This window comes from Erpetoichthys calabaricus, chromosome 6 (assembly GCF_900747795.2).
Source record: "Erpetoichthys calabaricus chromosome 6, fErpCal1.3, whole genome shotgun sequence".
Classification (NCBI taxonomy): Eukaryota; Metazoa; Chordata; class Cladistia; order Polypteriformes; family Polypteridae; genus Erpetoichthys; species Erpetoichthys calabaricus.
This window is the reverse complement of record NC_041399.2, coordinates 65,073,761-65,095,793: the sequence shown is the minus strand read 5'-3', so window position 1 is coordinate 65,095,793 and position 22,033 is coordinate 65,073,761. Positions and strand designations below refer to the sequence as shown.

At 38.5% G+C, this 22,033-nt stretch overlaps 1 protein-coding gene across 2 annotated transcripts in view; it reads left to right on the top strand.

Moving 5' to 3' along the window:
- Positions 1-22,033, top strand: part of LOC114653365 (transcription initiation factor TFIID subunit 4-like) — a 333,979-nt gene that overhangs the window by 12,833 nt on the left and 299,113 nt on the right. Inside the window, exon 4 of one of the 2 annotated variants that reach the window (XM_028803639.2) lies at positions 11,107-11,268. In XM_028803639.2, coding sequence (XP_028659472.2) covers positions 11,107-11,268 — 162 coding nt within the window. Of the gene's footprint in view, positions 1-11,103; positions 11,269-22,033 lie in introns of both variants that reach the window. The other variant, XM_028803638.2, reaches the window with a different exon arrangement.

The window sequence follows — 22,033 nt, the reverse complement described above, 5'->3', positions numbered from 1 at the left end:
GGTTTAAATCGTACGTGACTCAAAGAACTTTTTCAGTGAGGCTAGATGAATTTAGATCCTCCTCTGCTTCACTATCGTGGGGTTCTGCAAGGCTCCATACTTGGTCCTCTGCTGTTTTCTTTGTATTTCCTGCCTCTTGGCTCTATTCTTAGAAAGCATAAAATTGCTTTCCATTGTTATGCAGACGATACTCAGGTTTATGTACCCCTCAAACGCAAGGATGCTTACTCCATACAAACTTTGGTTATGTGCCTAGAAGAGGTGAAAGCTTGGATAATAATAATAATAATAATAATAAATTTTATTTATATTGCACTTTATATTTTAGCAATCCCAAAGTGCTACAGAGTAAAAATAGAATAATAAAATAAAAAAAAGAACAGAAGAGTCTATAAAATACTTTAACAAAATGACTTTCTAAAAAGATGAGTTTTTAGGTTTCGCTTAAAGGCCTCAGTCGACTGTGGGGCTCTCAGGTAATCAGGGAGGGCATTCCACAGCCTCGGCGCCACCGATGAAAACGCCCTGTCACCCATGCTGCTGAGTTTAGTTCTGGGGACTTGAAGAGTGTTAGTGAGTACAGAGCGGAGGGAACGTAAGGAGTTATGGGGGGTAAGGAGTTCCTGTAGATAAAGAGGGGCATGTCCATAAATGCACTGATGGGTAAGAAGGGAGACTTTGTACTCTATTCTGAATGAAACAGGGAGCCAGTGAAGGGTTTTCAGGATTGGGGTGATGTGATCATACTTTCGCACCATCATCAGGATCCTGGCAGCGCTGTTCTGAATATACTGGAGTCTCTGGATACTCTTGCCAGGAATCCCAATGAGGAGTGCATTACAGTAATCCAGCCTGGAAGAGACAAAGGCATGGACGAGCTTCTCTGCATCTGCCAGGGTGAGTAATGGGCGGAGTTTGGCGATGTTCTTGAGATGGTAAAAAGATGACTTACAGAGATATTTGATGTGGGTGTCAAAAGTAAGTTGGGAGTCCATTTTAACACCCAAATTAGTAACAGATGTGGAAAGAGGAATATTTTGGCCAGAGAAAGTAATACTGGTGATGGTAGAAGAGCGAAGATGATGTGATGTACCAACTAAGATGGCTTCTGTTTTGGATCTGTTCAACTGAAGAAAATTGAGCCTCATCCAAGCCTCTATCTCCTCCAGGCAGGTAGACAATGTAGATGTTGGCAGAGGAGCAGTAGAGGAGGTGGGAGTAGTCCTGAGGTAAAGCTGAGTGTCATCGGCATAGCAATGGAACGATAAACCATGTCTGCCAATGACAGTTCCAAGGGGGAGCATGTAGATAGTAAAAAGGATAGGGCCCAGCACAGAGCCCTGTGGAACACCACAGGCGACGTTGTGGGTGTGGGACTTTGCGCTGCCAAGGGCGACATGCTCAGTTCTGCCAGTCAGGTATGATGTAAACCAATTTAGAACAATTCCTGAGAGTCCAATAGTGTATTGCAGGCGGTGAAGAAGGATGTTATGGTCTATTGTGTCAAAAGCAGCTGTCAGGTCAAGGAGGATAAGTAGTGAAGGTGAACCAGTATCTGCCGTCATCAGAAGATCATTGGTGACCCTGACCAGGGCTGTTTCAGTGCTATGGCCAGGGCGAAAACCAGACTGAAACTTTTCAAACAGATTGTTCAGTTTGAGATGATCGTGAAGTTGTGCTGCAACTATTTTTTCCAGGACTTTGGAGAGAAATGGAAGATTGGAGATGGGCCTATAATTGGAGAGAACTTCAGGATCCAAGGTGGATTTTTTCAGTAGAGGTCTGATGACAGCAGTTTTTAGTGCAGAAGGAATATGGCCAGCCAGGAGGGACTGATTTATTATCCTGGTGATAAGTGGAGAGATGGCAGAAATGTTGGCCCTCAGCAAGGGTGAGGGGAAAGGGTCCAGGGAACTAGTAGACGGTTTCATTTTCCTGATGACATCCTCCACCTCTTCCCATGTGGCAACAGAGAAAGAGCAAAGAGGATGGACGGTCTCAGACAATGAGTCAAACAGTTGGGAAGGGCAAGATATCCTTGGTAGAGAGGTGTAAACGGATATTATCAACTTTTTGTTTAAAAAAGTTGATATACATGTTGCATCTGTCATCAGTGGTCTCAGAATGGGCAGGTAAAGGAGGTTTGACAAGATGATTTATGGTTGAAAAAAGTTTTTTAGGGTTGCTGGAGCCATTTCTGATGATGGTGGAATAAAACTTGGACCGTGCAACCTTCAGAGCTTCTGCATACGCTCTCATGTGTTCTCTGTAAGCCTGTTTATGGACAGTCAGCCCAGAGGCCTTGAGCCGCCGCTCAAGGACACGCCCAGCCGCCTTCATTTTTCGCAGCTCGCAGGTATACCAAGGTGCTGAGCACGAGAATGAGACGGACCTAGATGTTAAAGGGGCGTGGAAGTCCAGGAGACTGCTCAGGGACTGGTTGTAAAAATCCACAAGGTCAGCAACAGAGAGGGAGCTGATAAAGTCAGAGGAGAGAAATGTAAGGTCCAAGGCCAAGGCATCCACATTGATATTCTTCAGATTTCTGAAGTAGATCTGTCGTTTTGGTTTGATACGGGAGGAGAAAAAGGGCAGCTCCAATGACACAACTTTGTGGTCTGAAATACCAAGATCAAATACCTGTAGATTCCTGATTGGGGCACAGTTTGAAATGACCAAGTCAAGAGTGTGACCCCTAGAATGTGTGGGAACATCAACATGTTGTTGTAGGTTGAGAGAATCTAGCAGCTCAAGGAAATCAGCAGTGAGATAACCTGTGGGATTGTCAACATGAATATTTATATCTCCTAAGATTATGATGTTGGCAGAAGTAGCACAGAGTGTTGTGAGAAGATCAGTAATTTCCGGAATAAAGGCAGAATTGGGTTTTGGAGGTCGATAGATAAGGAGAACAGTCAGGGGAAACAGTCAGGGATGGCAGTGAACTTCTTAAATTTTAATGAAAATAAGACACAGGTTATAGTTTTTGGTCCTGGGGGCACCAGTGGGTCTATTTCTACTTCTGCTCCTGTAGATTTGGGTCCCCTAGCACAATATGGTACACCTGTTATTACAAATTTGGGTTTTAGGATAGATGAGGATTTTAGACTGGATGGTCAGATCAGCGCAGTGGTGAAATCTTGTTTTTTTCAGCTAAGACGTTTGGCTAAGATAAAAAAACATTCTTTCCAAAGATCAATTTACAACAGTAATCCATGCCTTTATTACAACCCGATTGGACTATTGTAATTCGTTGTATATTGGTGTTAGCCAGTCCACCCTGTCTCGGCTCCAGCTGGTGCAAAATGCTGCTGCACACCTTTTAACTGGCACGCGAAAGAATGAGCACATTACCCCTGTATTATCCTCACTGCACTGGCTGCCTGTTCAGCTTAGAGTTCATTTTAAGATTCTTTTATTTGTCTTTAAGTCCTTAAATGGGCTTGCTCCGCCCTACCTCGCTGAGATGCTGCATATGCACTCTCCTTCCCGCTCACTCAGATCAGCTGGTCAGCTCCTTCTGGATGTGCCTAGGACTCGGCGAAAGCTCAGGGGGGATAGGGCTTTTTCCGTTGTGGCTCCAAGGCTCTGGAATTCACTGCCGATCCACATTAGACAGGCCTCCTCACTGCCCATTTTTAAGTCTGCTCTTAAGACTTACCTTTTTGGTTTGGCGTTTGATCCTGTGTGAGCAGTTGATTTTACTCTGTTTTAACTCTGTTTAGTTGTGTTTACTATGTTTTAATTAGTTTAATTTATTGTATTTTATTTACTTATTTATTATTTTGTTTTTGTTTAAAATTTATTTTAGCCTATGTTCAGCACTTTGGTCAGCGGCTGTTGTATGTAAAGTGCTTTATAAATAAAGTTGACTTGACTTGACTCTTGTGGAGCGGTCTTCATCTTCCCACTATATTAGGTCGCTATAGCATCCTTACTGGCACATAGAGTACCAGAAAAAAAGGAAAACTCACAAGAGAAGTGATTATTGACCAGACTATAAAAAACAAATAGAACTACATTTACATTTAATTCAGTATGAAGACATGCTAGTGATGCTAGTAATTTCTTAAGCGCTATACTTGTTGTGTTGTGTTGATCTGCGAAATTTGACAAACCATTTGCTTTGTTCATCGCTTGCCTAGGGTGCTGAATATTTTCCTAGAAATTTGGCACTGTCTTAGATGAGCATTTTTGTTCCAGCTCTCTATGATGCTTTCTGGGGCCATTGTGAGGTCACAGAGCTGTACAACACAAATGAGAGAACTTTCATGCATACATACTGTAAGATCACTGCCAGATCTGCTGGTACATGCATGACAATATCTGATAGGATTTGTACCACATATGCATTAAAAAAATGGCAGTATTTTCATTTGAGGGGGTCATTGTCTGACCATAACAAAAATATTTTGAGTACTGCCATAAGATATATAACAGCGATGCCACGAAATTCCTCAGTCTCTCCTGCAGCACAACATGGCTATTTTTGCATGCATAATTGAACCAAACTATTACCTTGAATAACAAGTCTATTCATTTCCCACCTACAAATTCACCAACCATCATAACAGCAAATATGAAAATCACAATTATAAAATGTTGTAATTCCCAAAGTATTTTGGTTTACATCTTCTATTCAATAAATTTTTCTAATAGAAGATGTGTTAACATATAATCCTCAACTTGAAAATCTAGCATATTACGTTTATGGAAAATAATGAAAACATAAATGGAAACACATTTCCTGCCTTGTTCCCCATACGCTTGAACCCATGTGACTTCCCATTGGATTAACTGAATTTGGTAATAAGTTAAAATAAAATGTTGGTCTTCCTTAATAAATTGTGTAACCTGTTATGGTTACAATGTTTACATAAAGGTATTTTATTGTAAACTAGCTGATTACCCAGTGGCTTCACTCACTGAGTGCAAGGGAAAAAATAAAATGTAGTATTTATAAAATAAATTTGTTAATTGCCAATTTTATTTTTCAACAAATAAAGAGCATTTACAATAACATAGAAATCAATATAAACAACATTATTAACATCATTATCATATGAGAATATGAAGTAATATATAAGAAGCACATTGCATATAAATATAAATTATTAAACAGTAAAATATTTTGATAAAAGAATTTGAACAACATATAAGAAACGTATAAATTATTAAACAGTAAAACATTAACATTTAAGAAGTAAAGATACATTGAGTACTACTGTAGTGCTTTCGGGTATACTACATTTTTTGTTTGCCCATTACGTGCATAAATGTATACATTTTTTGGTGTACCTACCGGAGAACACGCGACATATAACTGTCCGTGGGAGAAGCATGGATTTTAAACACGCGTTGAGTTCATCCGCTGGTGTCCCTCGTGGAATAACTGGTAATGTTTGACGAAAATCTCCTGCGAGTAAAACGACAGTACCTCCCATTATTTTGGTAGGATCTCTGAGATCTTACATTGTTCGGTTCAAGGCTTCATAAGCTCTTTTATGTGCCATGGTGCACTCATCCCAAATTATTATCTTTTGAATGTTGCAAGACTTTTGCTTTTCTAGAGCCCTTGCATATGTTGCAAATCGGATCTATTATCTTTGAATGTTGCAAGACTTTTGCCTTTCCAGAGCCCTTGCGTATGTTGCAAATTGGATTTTCGTTGTGAGCGAGGTTTAATGGTAATTGCAATGCCGAATGTGCTGTACGGCCTCCATCTAATAATGTAGAAGCGATTCCCGATGACGCTACAGCCAGAGCTATGTCACCATTTGCTCTCTCGGCAAGAATCAGGTTTATTAAGAATGTTTTTCCTGTTCCTCTGTGGTCATACGTAATTTCCGTTTCAAATGCTTATTCGTAATTTCCGTTTCAAATGTGAAAAGAATTTTATATATTATATATATATATATATATATATAGATATATAGATATATATAGATGAGTTATCCTGATGATTATTACTAGAATAATAAATTCCATTTGTCCAGTAGATAGATAGATAGATAGATACTTTATTAATCCCATTGGGAAATTCACATTCTTCAGCAGCAGCATAGTGATACAATAAATAATATTAAATTAAAGAATGATAATAATGCAGGTGAAAAACAGACAATAACTATGTATAATGTTAAATGTTAATGTTTACCCCCCCGGGTGGAATTAAAGAGTCGCATAGTTTGGGGGAGGAACGATCTCCTCAATCTGTCAGTGGAGCAGGACAGTGACAGCAGTCTGTCGCTGAAGCTGCTCTTCTGTCTGGAGATGATACTATTAAGTGGATGCAGCGGATTCTCCATAATTGATAGGAGCCTGCTGAGTGCCCTTCACTCTGTCACAGATGTTAAACTGTCCAGCTCCATGCCAACAATAGGCCTGCCTTCCTCACCAGTTTGTCCAGGCGTGAGGCGTCTTTCCTCTTAATGCTGCCTCCCCAGCACACCACTGCGTAGAAGAGGGCGCTCGCCACAACTGTCTGATAGAACATCTGCAGCATCTTATTGCAGATGTTGAAGGACGCCAGCCTTCTAAGGTAGTATAACCGGCTCTGTCCTTTCTTGCACAGCGCATCAGTATTGGCAGTCCAGTCTAATTTATTATCCAGCTGCACTCCCAGATATTTATAGGTCTGCACCATCTGCATACAGTCACCTTTGATGATCACTGGGTCTATGAGGGGTCTGGGCCTCCTAAAATCCACCACCAGCTCCTTGGTTTTGCTGGTGTTCAGGTGTAGGTGGTTTGAGTCGCACCATTTAACAAAGTCATTGATTAGGTCCCTATACTCCTCCTCCAGCCCATTCCTGATGCAGCCCACGATAGCAGTGTCATCAGCGAACTTTTGCACATGGCAGGACTCCGAGTTGTATTGGAAGTCCGATGTATATAGGCTGAACAGGACCGGAGAAAGTACAGTCCCCCTGTGGCGCTCCTGTGTTGCTGACCACAATGTCAGACGTGCAGTTCCCAAGACGCACATACTGAGGTCTGTCTTTAAGATAGTCCACGATCCATGCCACTAGGTATGAATCTAATCCCATCTCTGTCAGCTTGTCCCTAAGGAGCAGAGGTTGGATTGTGTTAAAAGCGCTAGAGAAGTCTAGAAACATAATTCTTACAGCACCACTGCCTCTGTCCAAGTGAGAGAGGGATCGGTGTAGCATATAGATGATGGCATCCTCCGCTCCCACCTTCTCCTGATATGCAAACTGCAGAGGGTCAAGGGCGTGTTGAACCTGTGGCCTAAGGTGGTGAAGCAGCAGCCTCTCCATGGTCTTCATCACATGTGATGTCAGAGCAACAGGCCGAAAGTCATTCAGCTCACTAGGACGTGATACCTTTGGGACTGGGGTAATACAAGATGTTTTCCAAAGCCTCGGGACTCTCCCCTGTTCCAGGCACAGGTTGAAGATGCGCTGTAGAGGACCCCCCAGCTCCGATGCACAGACCTTCAGCAGTCGTGGCGATACTCCATCTGGACCCGCTGCTTTGCTGGCACGAAGTCTCCTCAGCTCTCTGCTCACTTGCGCTGTTGTAATTATGGGTGGGGATGTCTTTCCTATGCTGGTATCAGCAGAAGGATGTGTGGAGGGTGCAATACTCCGAGGTGAGAGTGAGAGTGGGTTAGGGTGGTCAAACCTGTTAAAGAAGTTGTTCATTTGGTTTGCTCTCTTCACGTCTCTCTCGATGGTGGTACCCCGCTTCGAGCTGCAGCCAGTGATGATCTTCATCCCATCCCACACTTCCTTCATGCTCTTATTCTGCAACTTCTGCTCCAGCTTTCTCCTGTACTGCTCCTTCGCTGCCTTGAGCTGGACTCGGAGTTCCTTCTGCACGCGCTTGAGCTCATGCTGATCACCGTCTTTAAAAGCCCTTTTCTTCTGGTTCAAAAGGCCCTTGATGTCACTTGTAATTCATGGCTTGTTGTTAGCATAGCAGCGTACAGTTCTTACTGGAACTACAATGTCCATACAGAAGTTGATGTAGTCAGTAGTGCAGTCAACAACTTCCTCAATGTTCTCACTATGAGATCCCTGCAGGATATCCCAGTCTGTAGTTCCAAAACATTCTCTCTGAGTATTCTCAGCCTCCGGGGTCCACTTCCTGAATGATCGTGTGGTTACAGGTAGGACTCTAACTTTTGGTTTATAGTGAGGCTGAAGCAGAACCAGGTTATGATCTGCTTTCCCAAGCGCAGGCAGCGGGGTGGCGCTGTATGCGTCTAACGTTTGCATACAGTAAATCAATAGTCTTGTTTCCCCGGGTGTTACAGTCCACATACTGGGAGAATGCAGGTAATGTTTTGTCCAGCGTCACATGGTTAAAGTCTCCAGCAATTAGCACAAGCGCCTCAGGGTGCTGCGTTTGTAACTTAGCAACAGCAGAATGGATGATGTCACTCGCTGACTCCATGTCCGCCCGAGGAGGGATGTACACGATGACAACAATGACGTGTCCAAACTCTCTGGGCAAGTAGTAGGGACGTAAACTTACGGCCAACAGTTCGATATCCCTGCAGCAAGTGGAGATTTTGACGTTAACATGTCCAGAGTTACACCACCGTGTATTAACATAGAGAGCGAGTCTTCCTCCTTTGTGCTTCCCACAGGTACTTGCATCTCTGTCCGCTTTAACTGTGCTAAACCCGGGTAGCTCCACATTGGCATTAACCAGTAACCCATTCAGTAGCATATTCTAGTCTTGAAATGCTACTGTAATTTCAGGCTATACAAAATGGTGCTAAATTCTAGCCCTGTTAAGTAACAGGTGAGTTGTGATGCCCTAATATGCTTAAATTAAATACTTTATTTAGAAATAAGTGAGAAATTGGGTAAAAATCATTCAGGTTATCTATCAAGACTGATCTTTTTAACCGAGGATTTATAAAAACAATTTTTAAATAATCCAACTCCAGCAGGTATTTAGGGATACTGTATATACTCATGTATTAGTTGGGTCTTGAAACCTGAAAAATTGATCATAATATCAGACCCCGACTTATACGCCCATTCAAAAATACAACACTTAATTTTTTACATCATGCTTCCTCCAATCTCACACCAGTTTCTCAGACACATCAAATTTTGTTGCAGCAGCGCAGTTACCAATTTCTTTCTCCATTTCAACGACTTTTAATTTAAAACCAGCTTCATATTTTCTTCTGATCGAACGCTCCATCGTAGATAAGGGTTGTTCTTACGATAAAGGTGTATGAGGATGTGAGATACACAAAACAGTGCAAATGTCGCTTCGGAATAGTTTGGGTATTACCGTGTTGTCACACAGGCACAACACATAGAGAAAAGGCAGTGTGCTCCATGGTTACTCTCTCAGGTGGGCATTAGCATATCATAATCTCTTGGACCAATAGCATGAGTTTTCCGCATTCGACTTATATGACCGACAATACTTGAAATTATATGGTAAAATCAAGTCTCGACTTATCCGCGAGTATATATGGTATACTTATTATTATTGTGACAGCAAGGACTAGGATTAGAATAGGTACACAAGTAGTACAGTCATGAAAAAGGTACAGCCCATGAAGTATTTTTCTTTTTTTGAAGTAAACTGTATCAATATTTGATATATTTTAAACAATATCTTTAGATAAAGGTAATGTAACTGAAAAGAAGTGAAAATTTGACTTTGCGTTAATTTATTCATTGACAAATTAACAGATATGTAATTTCTGTCTGTGGAAAATTTAAGTACACCCTTAAGTATTACCCACTTTTACAGAAACAGCCCCAAATAGACATTTCCCATAACTGTCTACCAGTCTCTGACATCGATTTGTAGAAAGTTGATCTCACTCTTCCTTGCAGAATTCTTTCAGCTATTGGAGGGGTGTCAGTGCACAGCCTGTTTGATAACCCCCACAGCATGTCATTGAAATTAAGATTTCTGGCTTTGACAAGGCTGTTCAGAAACACTTCCTTTCTTTCCTTTCAGTCATTCCTTGGTGGATTTATTGGCATGGTTAAGGTCATTGTCATGTTGCTTTTAGTTGAGCTTCAATCTGCTGACAAAGGGTTTTACAAGCATCCTCTTGTACAATGAAGAGTTCATAGTAGATTCTGTGATGGTGAGTGCCCCAAACTGTAACATTTCTAACACCTAATTTTACAGTTGGTATTAGGTTTTTCTGGTTTAAATGATGCTCTTGGTATATGCCAAACAGGTTTCTGGTACTGGGATTTTTAGAGGTTTCTTTCAACATTTTGCATGCTGTTCTCGGTCTGAACTTGCTGGGGCAGCCTGGCCTTGACAAGTTGGCAGTTGTTGAAAATCTTGCAGATGATCTTTCAAGCAGTGGAATGGTTGTTTTTAAACTATTTGGCAATCTTTTTATATCCCTTGTCAGTCTCCTAGGCATCCAGAACCTTCTTTCTGAAGCCTTTTTTATTTTATTTTATTTTATTTTGAGAGCTCTTTTGATCTGGGCATGATAATAGCACACACTTCAGCAACAAAGAGCAAACCTAACTAAATGTCTGACATTTAAATAAGACAGTCTCATCCATGTTTTTTTCTAATGATGTTCCAGTCTTTAGCACTTGATTGGGTGACCCTAAATCTAATTTTAGGTATTTCAGATGGTGATAAATGAAGGTGTGTGCTGTTTACATTTTCCACATGAGAAATTTAAAATTTGTGTTTATTTAAATCACATAATGAACTCCAAAATGTAGATACGACACAGTATTTCTTATATAAACTGCTTCTCTTTTTGCACAAATGGTCATTGATAAATGAAGATAACATAATTGAGAATTTGACCTGAGCCACAAGCTGCTGCAAAATGAATATTACTAGACAGAGTTACCCCATTCAGAGTAGCAAGATAGTTATGTTTTACTTACAGTTCAGGTAATCATAATATATTAAGATAACTGCCTATAATGGATTAAAAAATAGCCTGCATTTCACAATATTAGTGATAGTTTGTTTTACACAGATCCATATTCATTAGCCCATTATATACTTTGCAGCTTTTATAGCTGTGAAAGCATTTGTGTATATATAGAAAGGTGCTATATAAATAAAATGCATTATTATCATTATATGCAGTGGCTTATTTGTTTGTTTTAGCAGATATTGGGAACTACTGTTTCAGCTGTTACCTCATCAACAATAAAAACCGTGACTGTTGCCGGAATACCATCTGAAAACTGCACCACTAAACTTCAGAGGCACTCTCCACCAACAACAGAAGGAGCTAAAGAAACAATGGCCATACAGGGTGCACTTTCTTCTGTAAGTCTTATCTGTCTGTCTGGCTTACAGTATTTAAAGAAAGTTGAGTTGATTCATTGGTATATATTTTTATTCAGATTAATTAATTGTATTCATGAATATGTTTTCTCTTTTTGAAAGTTGTAAAATATTTGCCTTATTACGGTGATGTATATTTCCTTTTATGCATGTCTTTATTAGTTACTATAGTAAGTTTAAACATGTGTTGCCCCTGCCTATTTAAATTTTCTAATATCGTAATGGTAGAAAACAAGATAAAAACGTGCAGTTGAACAATACAATTGAAGTCTAATTTAGATGATGAGAAACAGAAGCCTCATTCAAACATAAAACCTGGAAGATCCCAGGGTAAGCATCTAAGATGTTAACATGTCATTACTAAGAGTATTACTGCTACCATCTTTCTAAATTTCTGTCATTGGTCTTATACATACTTGACAGTCCCAGGTAAGTGGATGTCCAGAACAACCATTGTCCATTTCATTTATGTAAAGAAAATAGTCTGGTGAGACCAATTGGTGTTTTTCACATTAACACAAAGGAAAACAGTTGTTAACAGGGAAAAAATAATTTTTTAAATAACGCAAAAATAAATTGTCTAGAAATGTGATTTATAAAAGGAAAATTAAAAAATGAAACAAAGCTGTTACTTGTAAATTAGTTTTTTCATGACACTTGTCCTTTTCATAATGTTTGTGTGAGCGTGTATAGCAGCTGGTATATTTATTAAACTTTGACTGTAAGTAAGGTTAGACAAGAACATTGATTTGTGTGTGTGTATGCAACTCATCTGCTTTTACAATGAACCCATATAACAACAACTGACGTCCGATCAAATGATCTCCTCTGCATCATCATCTGGCAAAATTTAAATATTAAGTAAATTATGCCTCCCTCCACTGCCTAGGAATATTCACCACATAGTCTGCACAAACTGCTTAAATTAAAGTGGCAACTCGTTCAGTTTACACTTAAAGGGCTATTTGGTGGAAAAGGACAGAACACAATAACATGTAAGCAAAGGTGAGTGGGAATGTTTTACATGTATTTTGTTATTTGTTTCTGGAATAATTTGTTTTTCAAAGTAGGTTTTTGCAAAGATGCTTTTACCTGGAGCTCATTGGTATAAAAAAAAACTACTGTTACTATTATATTTTTGCATTTATTTTTTTAGCTTGGCAAAGTCTCTTTTACCATTAAGAACAAGTGTCAAATCCTTACTGTCAGCTGGCTCATTCTGTGGATTTCTTTAGAGATTTTCAGCTGTCACTCAAATTTCCCATTCAACAAGCAAGAGCCAATAGTAAAGCCACTTCACTTTCCAAAGATTTATATTGTCGATTCATAGGCCATAAGTGGGTGTCAGTCACAGATATTTACCTAGTTGTCAGAGAGTCACAACAATAGTGAGGTGCTCAAACCTGCCATTTTGTTCCTTTTGGAAGATCCAGTTAAGTAGTTTGAAAATTATAGCCATTGGGGATTTGCAAAGTAGCTGAAGTTACTTCCACTAGGACCAGTCAATGTTTAGACTGAAAAATGGGGGCAGGGGAACAGTTATATCACAAATAGTTATCTTTGTATAGCAAATAAACAAGATTTTTAGCATTTGGCATATATAAACATCACCTCCAGTTTATAAAAAACATATGGCTATAAATAGTTGTTTCTATAGTGTAGCTAGTCCTGGAATATGACTAACTCGCTAGCTTTCCTAGTTGAAAAAAAATTTGAAGTTTTTAAATCTGATTTTGATTATTTTGAATGGAAATTTGCATGAAAACATGCAGTCACTCTTGCATAGTACCCTAAGTTCTTGTCTATAAGCCGGACTCATGTATTAGCCGGAGACCAAAAATCATACGAATTTTTAAAATAAAATCGTATCATAGATAAGCCGGACTCATGGATAAGCCGAACGTACTATAACCTATAACTAATAGAAGGGAGGGAGGTCAGTGGTCTCACTCGCGCCCATTTAATTTCTTTAAGGGGGGAGAGAGTGTGAGATATTGCCGTCTCTCTCACTCCCCGCATGGCGCGGTTGGAGCGGCCGGAGCGCGTTCTTTCTGCTCTGGGCGTCGCCGAGTCAACACGAGCGCGTAGCGGTCATTTAAATTGTGATTTTATATGTAAGCATATTTAAATATATATCGCGGATTTCTGCGGACAATGGGTCTTTTAATTTCTGGTACATGCTTCCTCAGTTGGTTTGCCCAGTTGATTTCATACAAGGGACGCTATTGGCAGATGGTTGAGAAGCTAGATTGCTTACTTTTCTGTCAATCTTGCGCTGACTATCTGTGATCCTGACGTATGGGGATTGAGCAGGGGGGCTGTTTGCACACCTAGACGATACAGACGCTCGTCTAAAAATGCTGAAAGATTATCTTCACGTTGCTATCTTTTGTAAAGCTGATTCCTGAAAAGACATGCTGCACAGTGCTTCGCATACTTAAAAGCTCGAAGGGCACGTATTGATTTTTGACTGAAAAACAAACTCTCCCTCTCTCTCTTTGTCTGCTCCTGACGGAGGGGGTGTGAGCTGCCGCCTTCAACAGCTTTGTGCCGCGGTGCTTCGCATACTTAAAAGCCAAACAGACATATTGATTTGTTTGCTTCACTCCTTTGAAGAGGAAGATATGTTTGCATTCTTTTAATTGTGAGACAGAACTGTCATCTCTGTCTTGTCATGGAGCACAGTTTAAACTTTTGAAAAAGAGACAAATGTTTGTTTGCAGTGTTTGAATAACGTTCCTGTCTCTCTACAACCTCCTGTGTTTCTGCGCAAATCTGTGACCCAAGCATGACAATATAAAAATAACCATATAAACATATGGTTTCTACTTCGCGGATATTCTTATTTCGCGGGTGGCTCTGGAACGCAACCCCCGCGATGGATGTATAAGCCGGACTTATGTATAAGCTGATATTCTATTTTTTCATTTTCACAACTTTTTTCCTTAGATAAGCCGCGGCTTATTGACAAGAACTTAGGGTAGTAAGACACTCGCAATACAGAGACAGATCACTGTTAAAAGGTTAATGACATTTTGCTTATTGAGTGAATGATTTGAGATGATAAGCAGGAATGAACTGGAAGTGCCATCACTTCTCCTGCATCCCTCTGAAATGCAGATGGAAAAGATATTCGTGTTATCTAGCGTGCCCACTCTCGTTCTGAGGTGGTATTGCTTACCTGACCAGAGACCTGAAGATGTCTCCAGTTTGGGAGTGTTTGACACTAGATTCAAGGATAAATAGGCTATTAACTTGTTGACAATTTACGTATGAATGGTCTAGTGTAGAGGTCCTCAGTCACAGTCCTGGAGGGTCGTAGTGACTGCAGGTTTTTCTTCCAAATAGTTTCCTAATTAGAAGACCGTCCTTGCTGATAATTAAACTTGGCATATAACTATTTGGTTTGTTAGTGCTTTCATTCAAGTGAAATTTTAATTACACTTTAGACTTTCCTTCTCTGAGAACATTATCAATGTGTTTTGTGGACCACAATAGATTTAAACTTAGTCTTTGCAATTCCCCTCTCATTTATTTCTATATATATTTCTATAACACAGATACTTTATGGTCTATATACACAGGTTTCAAAGTAAGCACATTAGCTGGAGAGCTGCTGATTTACTGGTTATCTGTATTTTATTATTAACTTATGTCTGGTTAAGAAAAAGGGCAACAATTAAAACTTAATGCAGCTGCTAGAAACTAAAATAGGTAATTAAGGGTTGTGAATTGAGACAGGCAAGATAACTAAAATTAAGCCCAAATGTTTATTGATTTAGCAGTAAATAAATGGGTTCTAATTAAGAAATTGGTTGAAGTGAAAATCTGTAGCCACTGCAGACCTCCTGGACTGTAATTGAGGACCTCTGAACTACAATGTAAATGAAATTTGTCTTTGATGAATGAATGTGCTAACATGGCATATAGTTAAATACCAAGTTTCATTATCAGCTAGACCAAGTTCTAATTAGGAAACTGATTGGAATGAAAACCGGAAGCCACTGTGACCCACCAGGACCATGACTGAGGACCTTCTGGTCTAGTAATTCGTGCTGTTGCCTCACAGTTATGAAATCATGGGTTTAGATTGTGAATCCATCACTGGTTGTGTGGAATTTCAAAATTCTCCCTGTTTTTAGATGGATTTTAATTGGCTTTTTCACCTTTATACTCTTTATGTTTAATCAAGTAAATTTATGAAGGAGTGATTTCACTTAAGTAAAAGTACTGTTCCTTAAGTATGTTTTTAGGTGCTAATTGGGCTACTGTACCCACATATATGTTGACAGATTTTTTTCAGTATGCAGTGATGCTGCTTGCAATTGAAATCACACAACTGAAGATTGGTATTACAGTTTAAAGTGACAGGTGAACATACTAGTTATTTAATTCTGGGATTTTTTTTTGTTTATGCTGGATGCCGCAAGCTATGATATTATCATGAGAAAATTGTGTTCTGTCACAGACAGTGAAATTATATGATTCATGTAAGCTGACCGGTATGCAAAATGTATTATATATAATTTGGCAACAAAATGAAGTCTTCTCTGGACATTTTTAGGTGAGTAAAACAAAACTAATAAAATATGACAAAAGTAAAATTTATTTGCTGAAAACAAACAAATTAAATACTAGCTAAAACTAGAAGGTAAAAAAACTAAAAAATAAACCAATAGAGTGAAACACTAAAGAATTAAAGCAGAAAATGTTTAAAGTAGTGTTTTTAATAATTTCTATTGAAATATACTTTTTGCACAGTGCAAAACATAAACAAAGCTATAGATGGGGAACTAAAAAGCAGCATAATCTGATATAAAGAAGGAAGAGTTTTTTTCGTATATATTATATATATTTTTAAAAGCCATGTATACTTTTTTTGTATTGAATGTTTGTTCAACTGTCTGAAGATACATGTAAGTATGAATTTCATTGTACAATGTACATATGACAGTAAACTTAACTCTAAACTGGAGACATAATTCTGTATTCTTCACTGTGCATTTTACAGTCTGCTTTACTGTCACTGTATTGATTGAATGTATTGGTCCATTTACCTGGTGAAAAAATGTAGTTGTGAAGTAGGCAGCCCACTGTCATGTTAACGCTATAATCCCTGAAGCCTACAAAAAAAGTTGTAGTGCCGGGCCACCTTAAATTCCTTCGCACCTCTTCATCAGCATCTTTATTTTGCATATGTTTCAATCAGCACTGGCAGCAAGCAGCCTGTTATCTCATCCCCCACTGATGCAGCTGAAGGGAGACGTAAAATTCTCAGAGCTCAAGTCTTGTTTATCTAGGAGTGAGGTGCCTTGAGTTGTATCAGGTCAGGTTGGGGAGCATGCACTTGGTTCAGGGTAAATAATATATCATTATATGGAATACATGCATTTCATTTGTGTTCCGTGTCTATAGCGATCTGGGTAAATGTTACTGTATATCACAGGAAATTGGAGGCAAGAAATTTTGAACACATAACTAAAACATGCTTTTTCCATGTTATAGTAATGAAGTGTATAATATGTATAGACTTTAGTCCACGTATCAAATAAACACTTTTACAAAAGGTATAGCAAAACAAGTGCACTTTTATTCAAGAACATAACCAAAGAAAAGGAAATCATTCAATTTACATGTTGCTGTCAATGTGTAAAAATCCAAGCCCAAATATCAATCAACAGAAAATCAATGTGTCTGCTTGGCTGGTACAGTGGTAAGAACTTCTGTCTCGTAATCAAGAGGTTGTGGGTTTAAGTCTGATGCTCTCTCTATTTTGAGTAGTGAGCTGCTATTATTATTACTATAATAAAATAAAAACATTAATTTGATTTGAGTTTGTAACACCTGGTGTAAATTTTGGCTACTTGTAAAAGTTAGTGCTTGTTTGTTTTTCTATTATTCAGGTTTATTCTCTCAGTGACGTTCACGTGGTACAATGAACTTGTGTCTCTCTCTCTCTCCCTCCCTCCCTCCCTCCCTCCCTGAGTTGATGGCATTTATCTCCATTCTTTTCACAAGAGCAGCGCTGTGGCTGATGCATGCTCAAAACTATTTGTTGTACCGGCAATCAAAGATATGATGCCTCGTGACTGCTATCAGACTATCATGCCGCATTTGCGTTTTGACAACAAAGACACCCATGCAGAACGTGTGAAAAACGACAGATTTACTGCAATCTCTGACGTTTTGTTGAGAACTGTGTTTTGAGTTACAACACAGGGCAACATATTACTGTTGATGAGCAACTGTTTCCAACCAAGCTCCGTTGTCCTTTCTTGAAATACATCTCAACCAAGCCTGACAAATTTGGCATAAAGCTTTGGATTGTGGCAGATTTGGAAACAAAGTACATGTGCAATGCCACTCCTTATTTAGGAGAAGATCCCAGTTGTCTCAGAGGAGAGACTCCCAAGACTTTGGTCATAAAACTTATGGAGCCGTTTCTGTACAAAGGCAGAACCATAACAACAGACAACTTTTTCACATTGCTTTCGCTGTCTAATAGACTGCTGCACTGCAACACAACTCTGCTTGGCACCATAAATAAAAGGGGATGGAAACTTCCACCTACAGCTTAAGTCCACGAGCAATTCTACACGCTAGTGTTTAGATCTGGCAGTGCCATGCTGTTGCAGTTTGCGCTCATCAAGAAGAAGCCTGTCTGCATTCTCAGTATCTTGTACCATAACGTGGAGTATGGGCAATATCGAAAAAAGAAACATATTCAAATGACAACTTATGTTCAAATGATACAGCGTTTTCAAATAGTGACGTTTTCATGCATGGATATGTGTGTGCATGCGCAAGAGAGGCAGAGGCAGATTTGATCTCATTCAAGTGCTTACTCGAATATAAAATAAACACTTTTGCAAAGGTATAATGGAACAAGTGTGCTTTTAATCAAGAGTAAAACTGAATAACAAAAAATTCAAGTGACAATAAGATACCAAGAAGACATGATTCACCAGCGTTTGTGTGTCTGCTTATATCCATTCAGCAATATTTTTTACAGAGAGCAAAAATTTACACCAGGTGTTGCAGACTCAAATCAAATATATGTTTTTATTATATAGTAGTGGTAGTAATAATAATAATAGCAGCCGAACTACTCAAAATGAGAAACCCCCAGATTCAAACCCACAACCTTTTAGTTTTAAAACAGCAGTTCTTACCTCTGCACCATCCATGAAGACATGTCAATGTTCTGTCGATTTGATATTTGAGCTTGGGTGTTCAACTCATTGACAGCAACATGTAAATTGAATGATTTTTTTTCTCTTTGGTTATATCCTTGAATAAAAGTGCATGCGTTTATTTGATATTTGGACTAAAGTCTTCACACATTATATACTTAACATCATTATTACTACAACCTGGAAAAAGTTTCTGTTTTAGTTATGTGTTCAGCATTTCTTGTCTTACATTTGCTGTCATCCAACATATTCCCAGATCATTGTAGACACGGAACACTTATGAAATGCATGTATTCCAAATAACAATATATATTTTTTACATAATTTCAGACACCTCATACCCAGATAAAGAGACTTGAGCTTGGAAAACTTAAGCTGCCTTGGTGGTGGATAGGATAGCAAGATGCTTGCTGCTTGTGTTGATTAACACATTTGCAGAACAAAGATGCTGATGAGGAGGTGCAAAGGACTTTAAGGTGGCCCAGCATTACAACTTTTTTCGTAGGCTTCAGGGATTCTAGTGTTAAGTGGTATCCAGGCTGAAGACTTCCTTTTCACTTTCTTTGAGTAGTAGTGCGGTTATTTCAAATTACATTTAATTTCTAGAAACTTCAGCTAGATAAACTTTCAACTTCAGTTCTGCTGTGGCTATATATCAACCATACAATTTTGGAGTAACCATTTCCCTAATGCTAATCATTAATTAGGGATTAAGTAATCCTTAATTTGCAGAATATGTGAGCCTGGGTAATAAGGTTTATATCTGACATATTTTTTATTAAACAATGAAAAATTTTTTTTTTAATTTGATACTTTTTTTTATAGTATACAGTACTAAATGATATTTATTATAATTAGTTTTTTGCCATTGCTTTGCTCTGCTACCTCATGATATTTTATTATGTAATGAATTGCTGCTGAAATTCTGTTTCTGCATTATAAAACAAGCATAAAATACTTTTTATTGTGTTTTAAAATGTAATAGCAGTAAATTTTAATAGCTGTAAAGATCATTAGTACAAGGCATTGTGAAGTAAAGGAAAATGAGTGGGTTATAAGGTAGAAGGGCTATAAAAGAGTTGCCATATGACTATAGCAAAGATCGAAGTTATAAATAAAATTAAAAATAGGAAAAGAGAACTCCAAATCTTGCATACAAATCCTATATCACTCTGAGGCCATTGTTGTCATAAATGTTGCCTTATGTGCAGATGCCACACTAAGACAATTGCAAGAAAGAACAGGAATGTTCACCCATCATTAACGAATTATTATTAATAGTAGAGGTCTGAGCGTGTTACCTGGGTGCTGAGTCAAATTATTTCTTCAGAAGTCTCCAGATGGAAAGTACATAAGATAATACTGGATCAAATAGAGCTGGGCTAATTTTAATTTAGAATTGTTGTTTGTTCTTTTTAATTTTAGGCCGTTCTTAAAGGATGCTTTAATAAAGTGTGTTGAGCTACCAAGTATCAGTAAGGAGAACTCCTCTGATATCCTTGGGACTAATGAGTATGATGTGTTTACATTTAGGCTGTTTGCCTGCCCAGATAAAATTAGAAATCAGTGATCTGACTTGAGATCAGTGTTGTAAAGGGAGATAAGGAAGATGGGTACTAAATTCATTTTAATGATTTGGCCATTGTGTACTGAGAAAACCATATAGTATATTGGGATGGTAAGAACTCAACAGTAAAGCAATTGGCATAAGGTATTTAAAAGTTCAAAAGGATTATATTCATTCCAGAAAGAAACAAAGAAATCTAAAGTAATGAACAATACACTTAACGTAAAATGAAAGCCAAAAGCAACTGCAGGTTATATTTCTCTCTCTAGAAACCACTTTCTTAAAATACTTGCTTGGGGCTACGTTTCCTACCCCCTAATCCTCTTCAGGATGTCTTTGCGTTTGACTCTGTGTCTCAGATTAACTCCCCCCCGCCCCAAAAAAATAGAGTAGGTAGTAATGATGTTGTTATGAAAGATGCAGTACATTTCATTGCAATAGGATGCATTTTGTTGTCATTCAATAGAATGAATACAAAATGCAGCCCACATAATGGCTCGTTGCAGACGTTGATAGTTTGAGTTAAGGTTTTGTTAACTTGTTTACTGAAATGGAAATGATTTACAATTAAAGTTACTGTATAACCAATAGAATCACAAGCTTTGATTCAATTAACAAATCATAAGTGTATATTTTTTGAAAAAGATTGAAATCTTTAATTCCTGACTTTGTACTGTATTACCTCTCCCCCAAGATGGCATACTCTGGGGCCAGCAGAGGAAAGAAAAACACCAGACATTTTTTTAAATTCATTTAATTTTGTTTAGTTAACACTAGAATTACCAGAGCCTACGAAAAAACTCGTAAATCCGTCCCACCTTAAATCGCGTCTTAAATCCGTTTGCACCTCTCCGCCAGAGTCCTTTGTCATCTAAATGTGCTGATAAACACAAGCTACTAGCAGCCAGCTATTCCATTCCCCCCCCCGACTTAGAACGAATTTCTCCTAGCTCATGCCTTGCCTTGATTTGATTATCTGGGATTGAAGTGGAGTTTTAGAGTGGAAATAATATAGTGTTATTTGGAATACACGCATTTCATGTGTGTTCCGTTTCTATAGTAGTCTGTGCAAACACATTTTTAAAACAGAAACGTTTTTCATATTCTAATAGTAAATGACAAAATGTAGGCATAAACTGTATAACGTATGAAGTCTGAAGTCCATATATCAAAGAAACACTTTCACAAAAGGTACAAATAAGAGAACACGTGCGCTTTTATTCAAAAATATAACTGCACAAAAAAAAAATCCGCGTTCACATGCCACATTGACACTCTTACTACAAAAAAAAAAAAGCTAACCTTTACCAGTATCATAAGTTACACCGGCTGTTACAGACTGAAATCAAATTTATGTTGTTATTCTAAAATTGTAAGAATAAGAGCAGTTCACTTCTCAAAGTGGAGCCGTGCGGGATCGAACTCGCCACCCTCTGATTCCCAGTCAGGAGCTGATACCATTATGCCACCGTTCTCTTATTTGTACCTTTTGTGAAAGTGTTTCTTTGATATATGGACTTCAGACTTCTATACTAATAAAAGGCAAAGCCCTCACTGACTGACTGACTGACTGACTGACTCACTCATCACTAATTCTCCAACTTCCCGTGTAGGTAGAAGTCTGAAATTTGGCAGGCTCATTCCTTACAGCTTACTTACAAAAGTTAGGCGTTTTATTTCGAAATTCTACGCGTAATGGTCATAACTGGAACCTGTTTGACTGACTCACTCATCACTAATTCTCCAACTTCCCGTGTAGGTAGAAGTCTGAAATTTGGCAGGCTCATTCCTTACAGCTTACTTACAAAAGTTAGGCAGGTTTTATTTCGAAATTCTACGCGTAATGGTCATAACTGGAACCTGTTTGACTGACTCATTCATCACTAATTCTCCAACTTCCCGTGTAGGTAGAAGGCTGAAATTTGGCAGGCTCATTCCTTACAGCTTACTTACAAAAGTTAGGCAGGTTTCATTTCGAAATTCTACG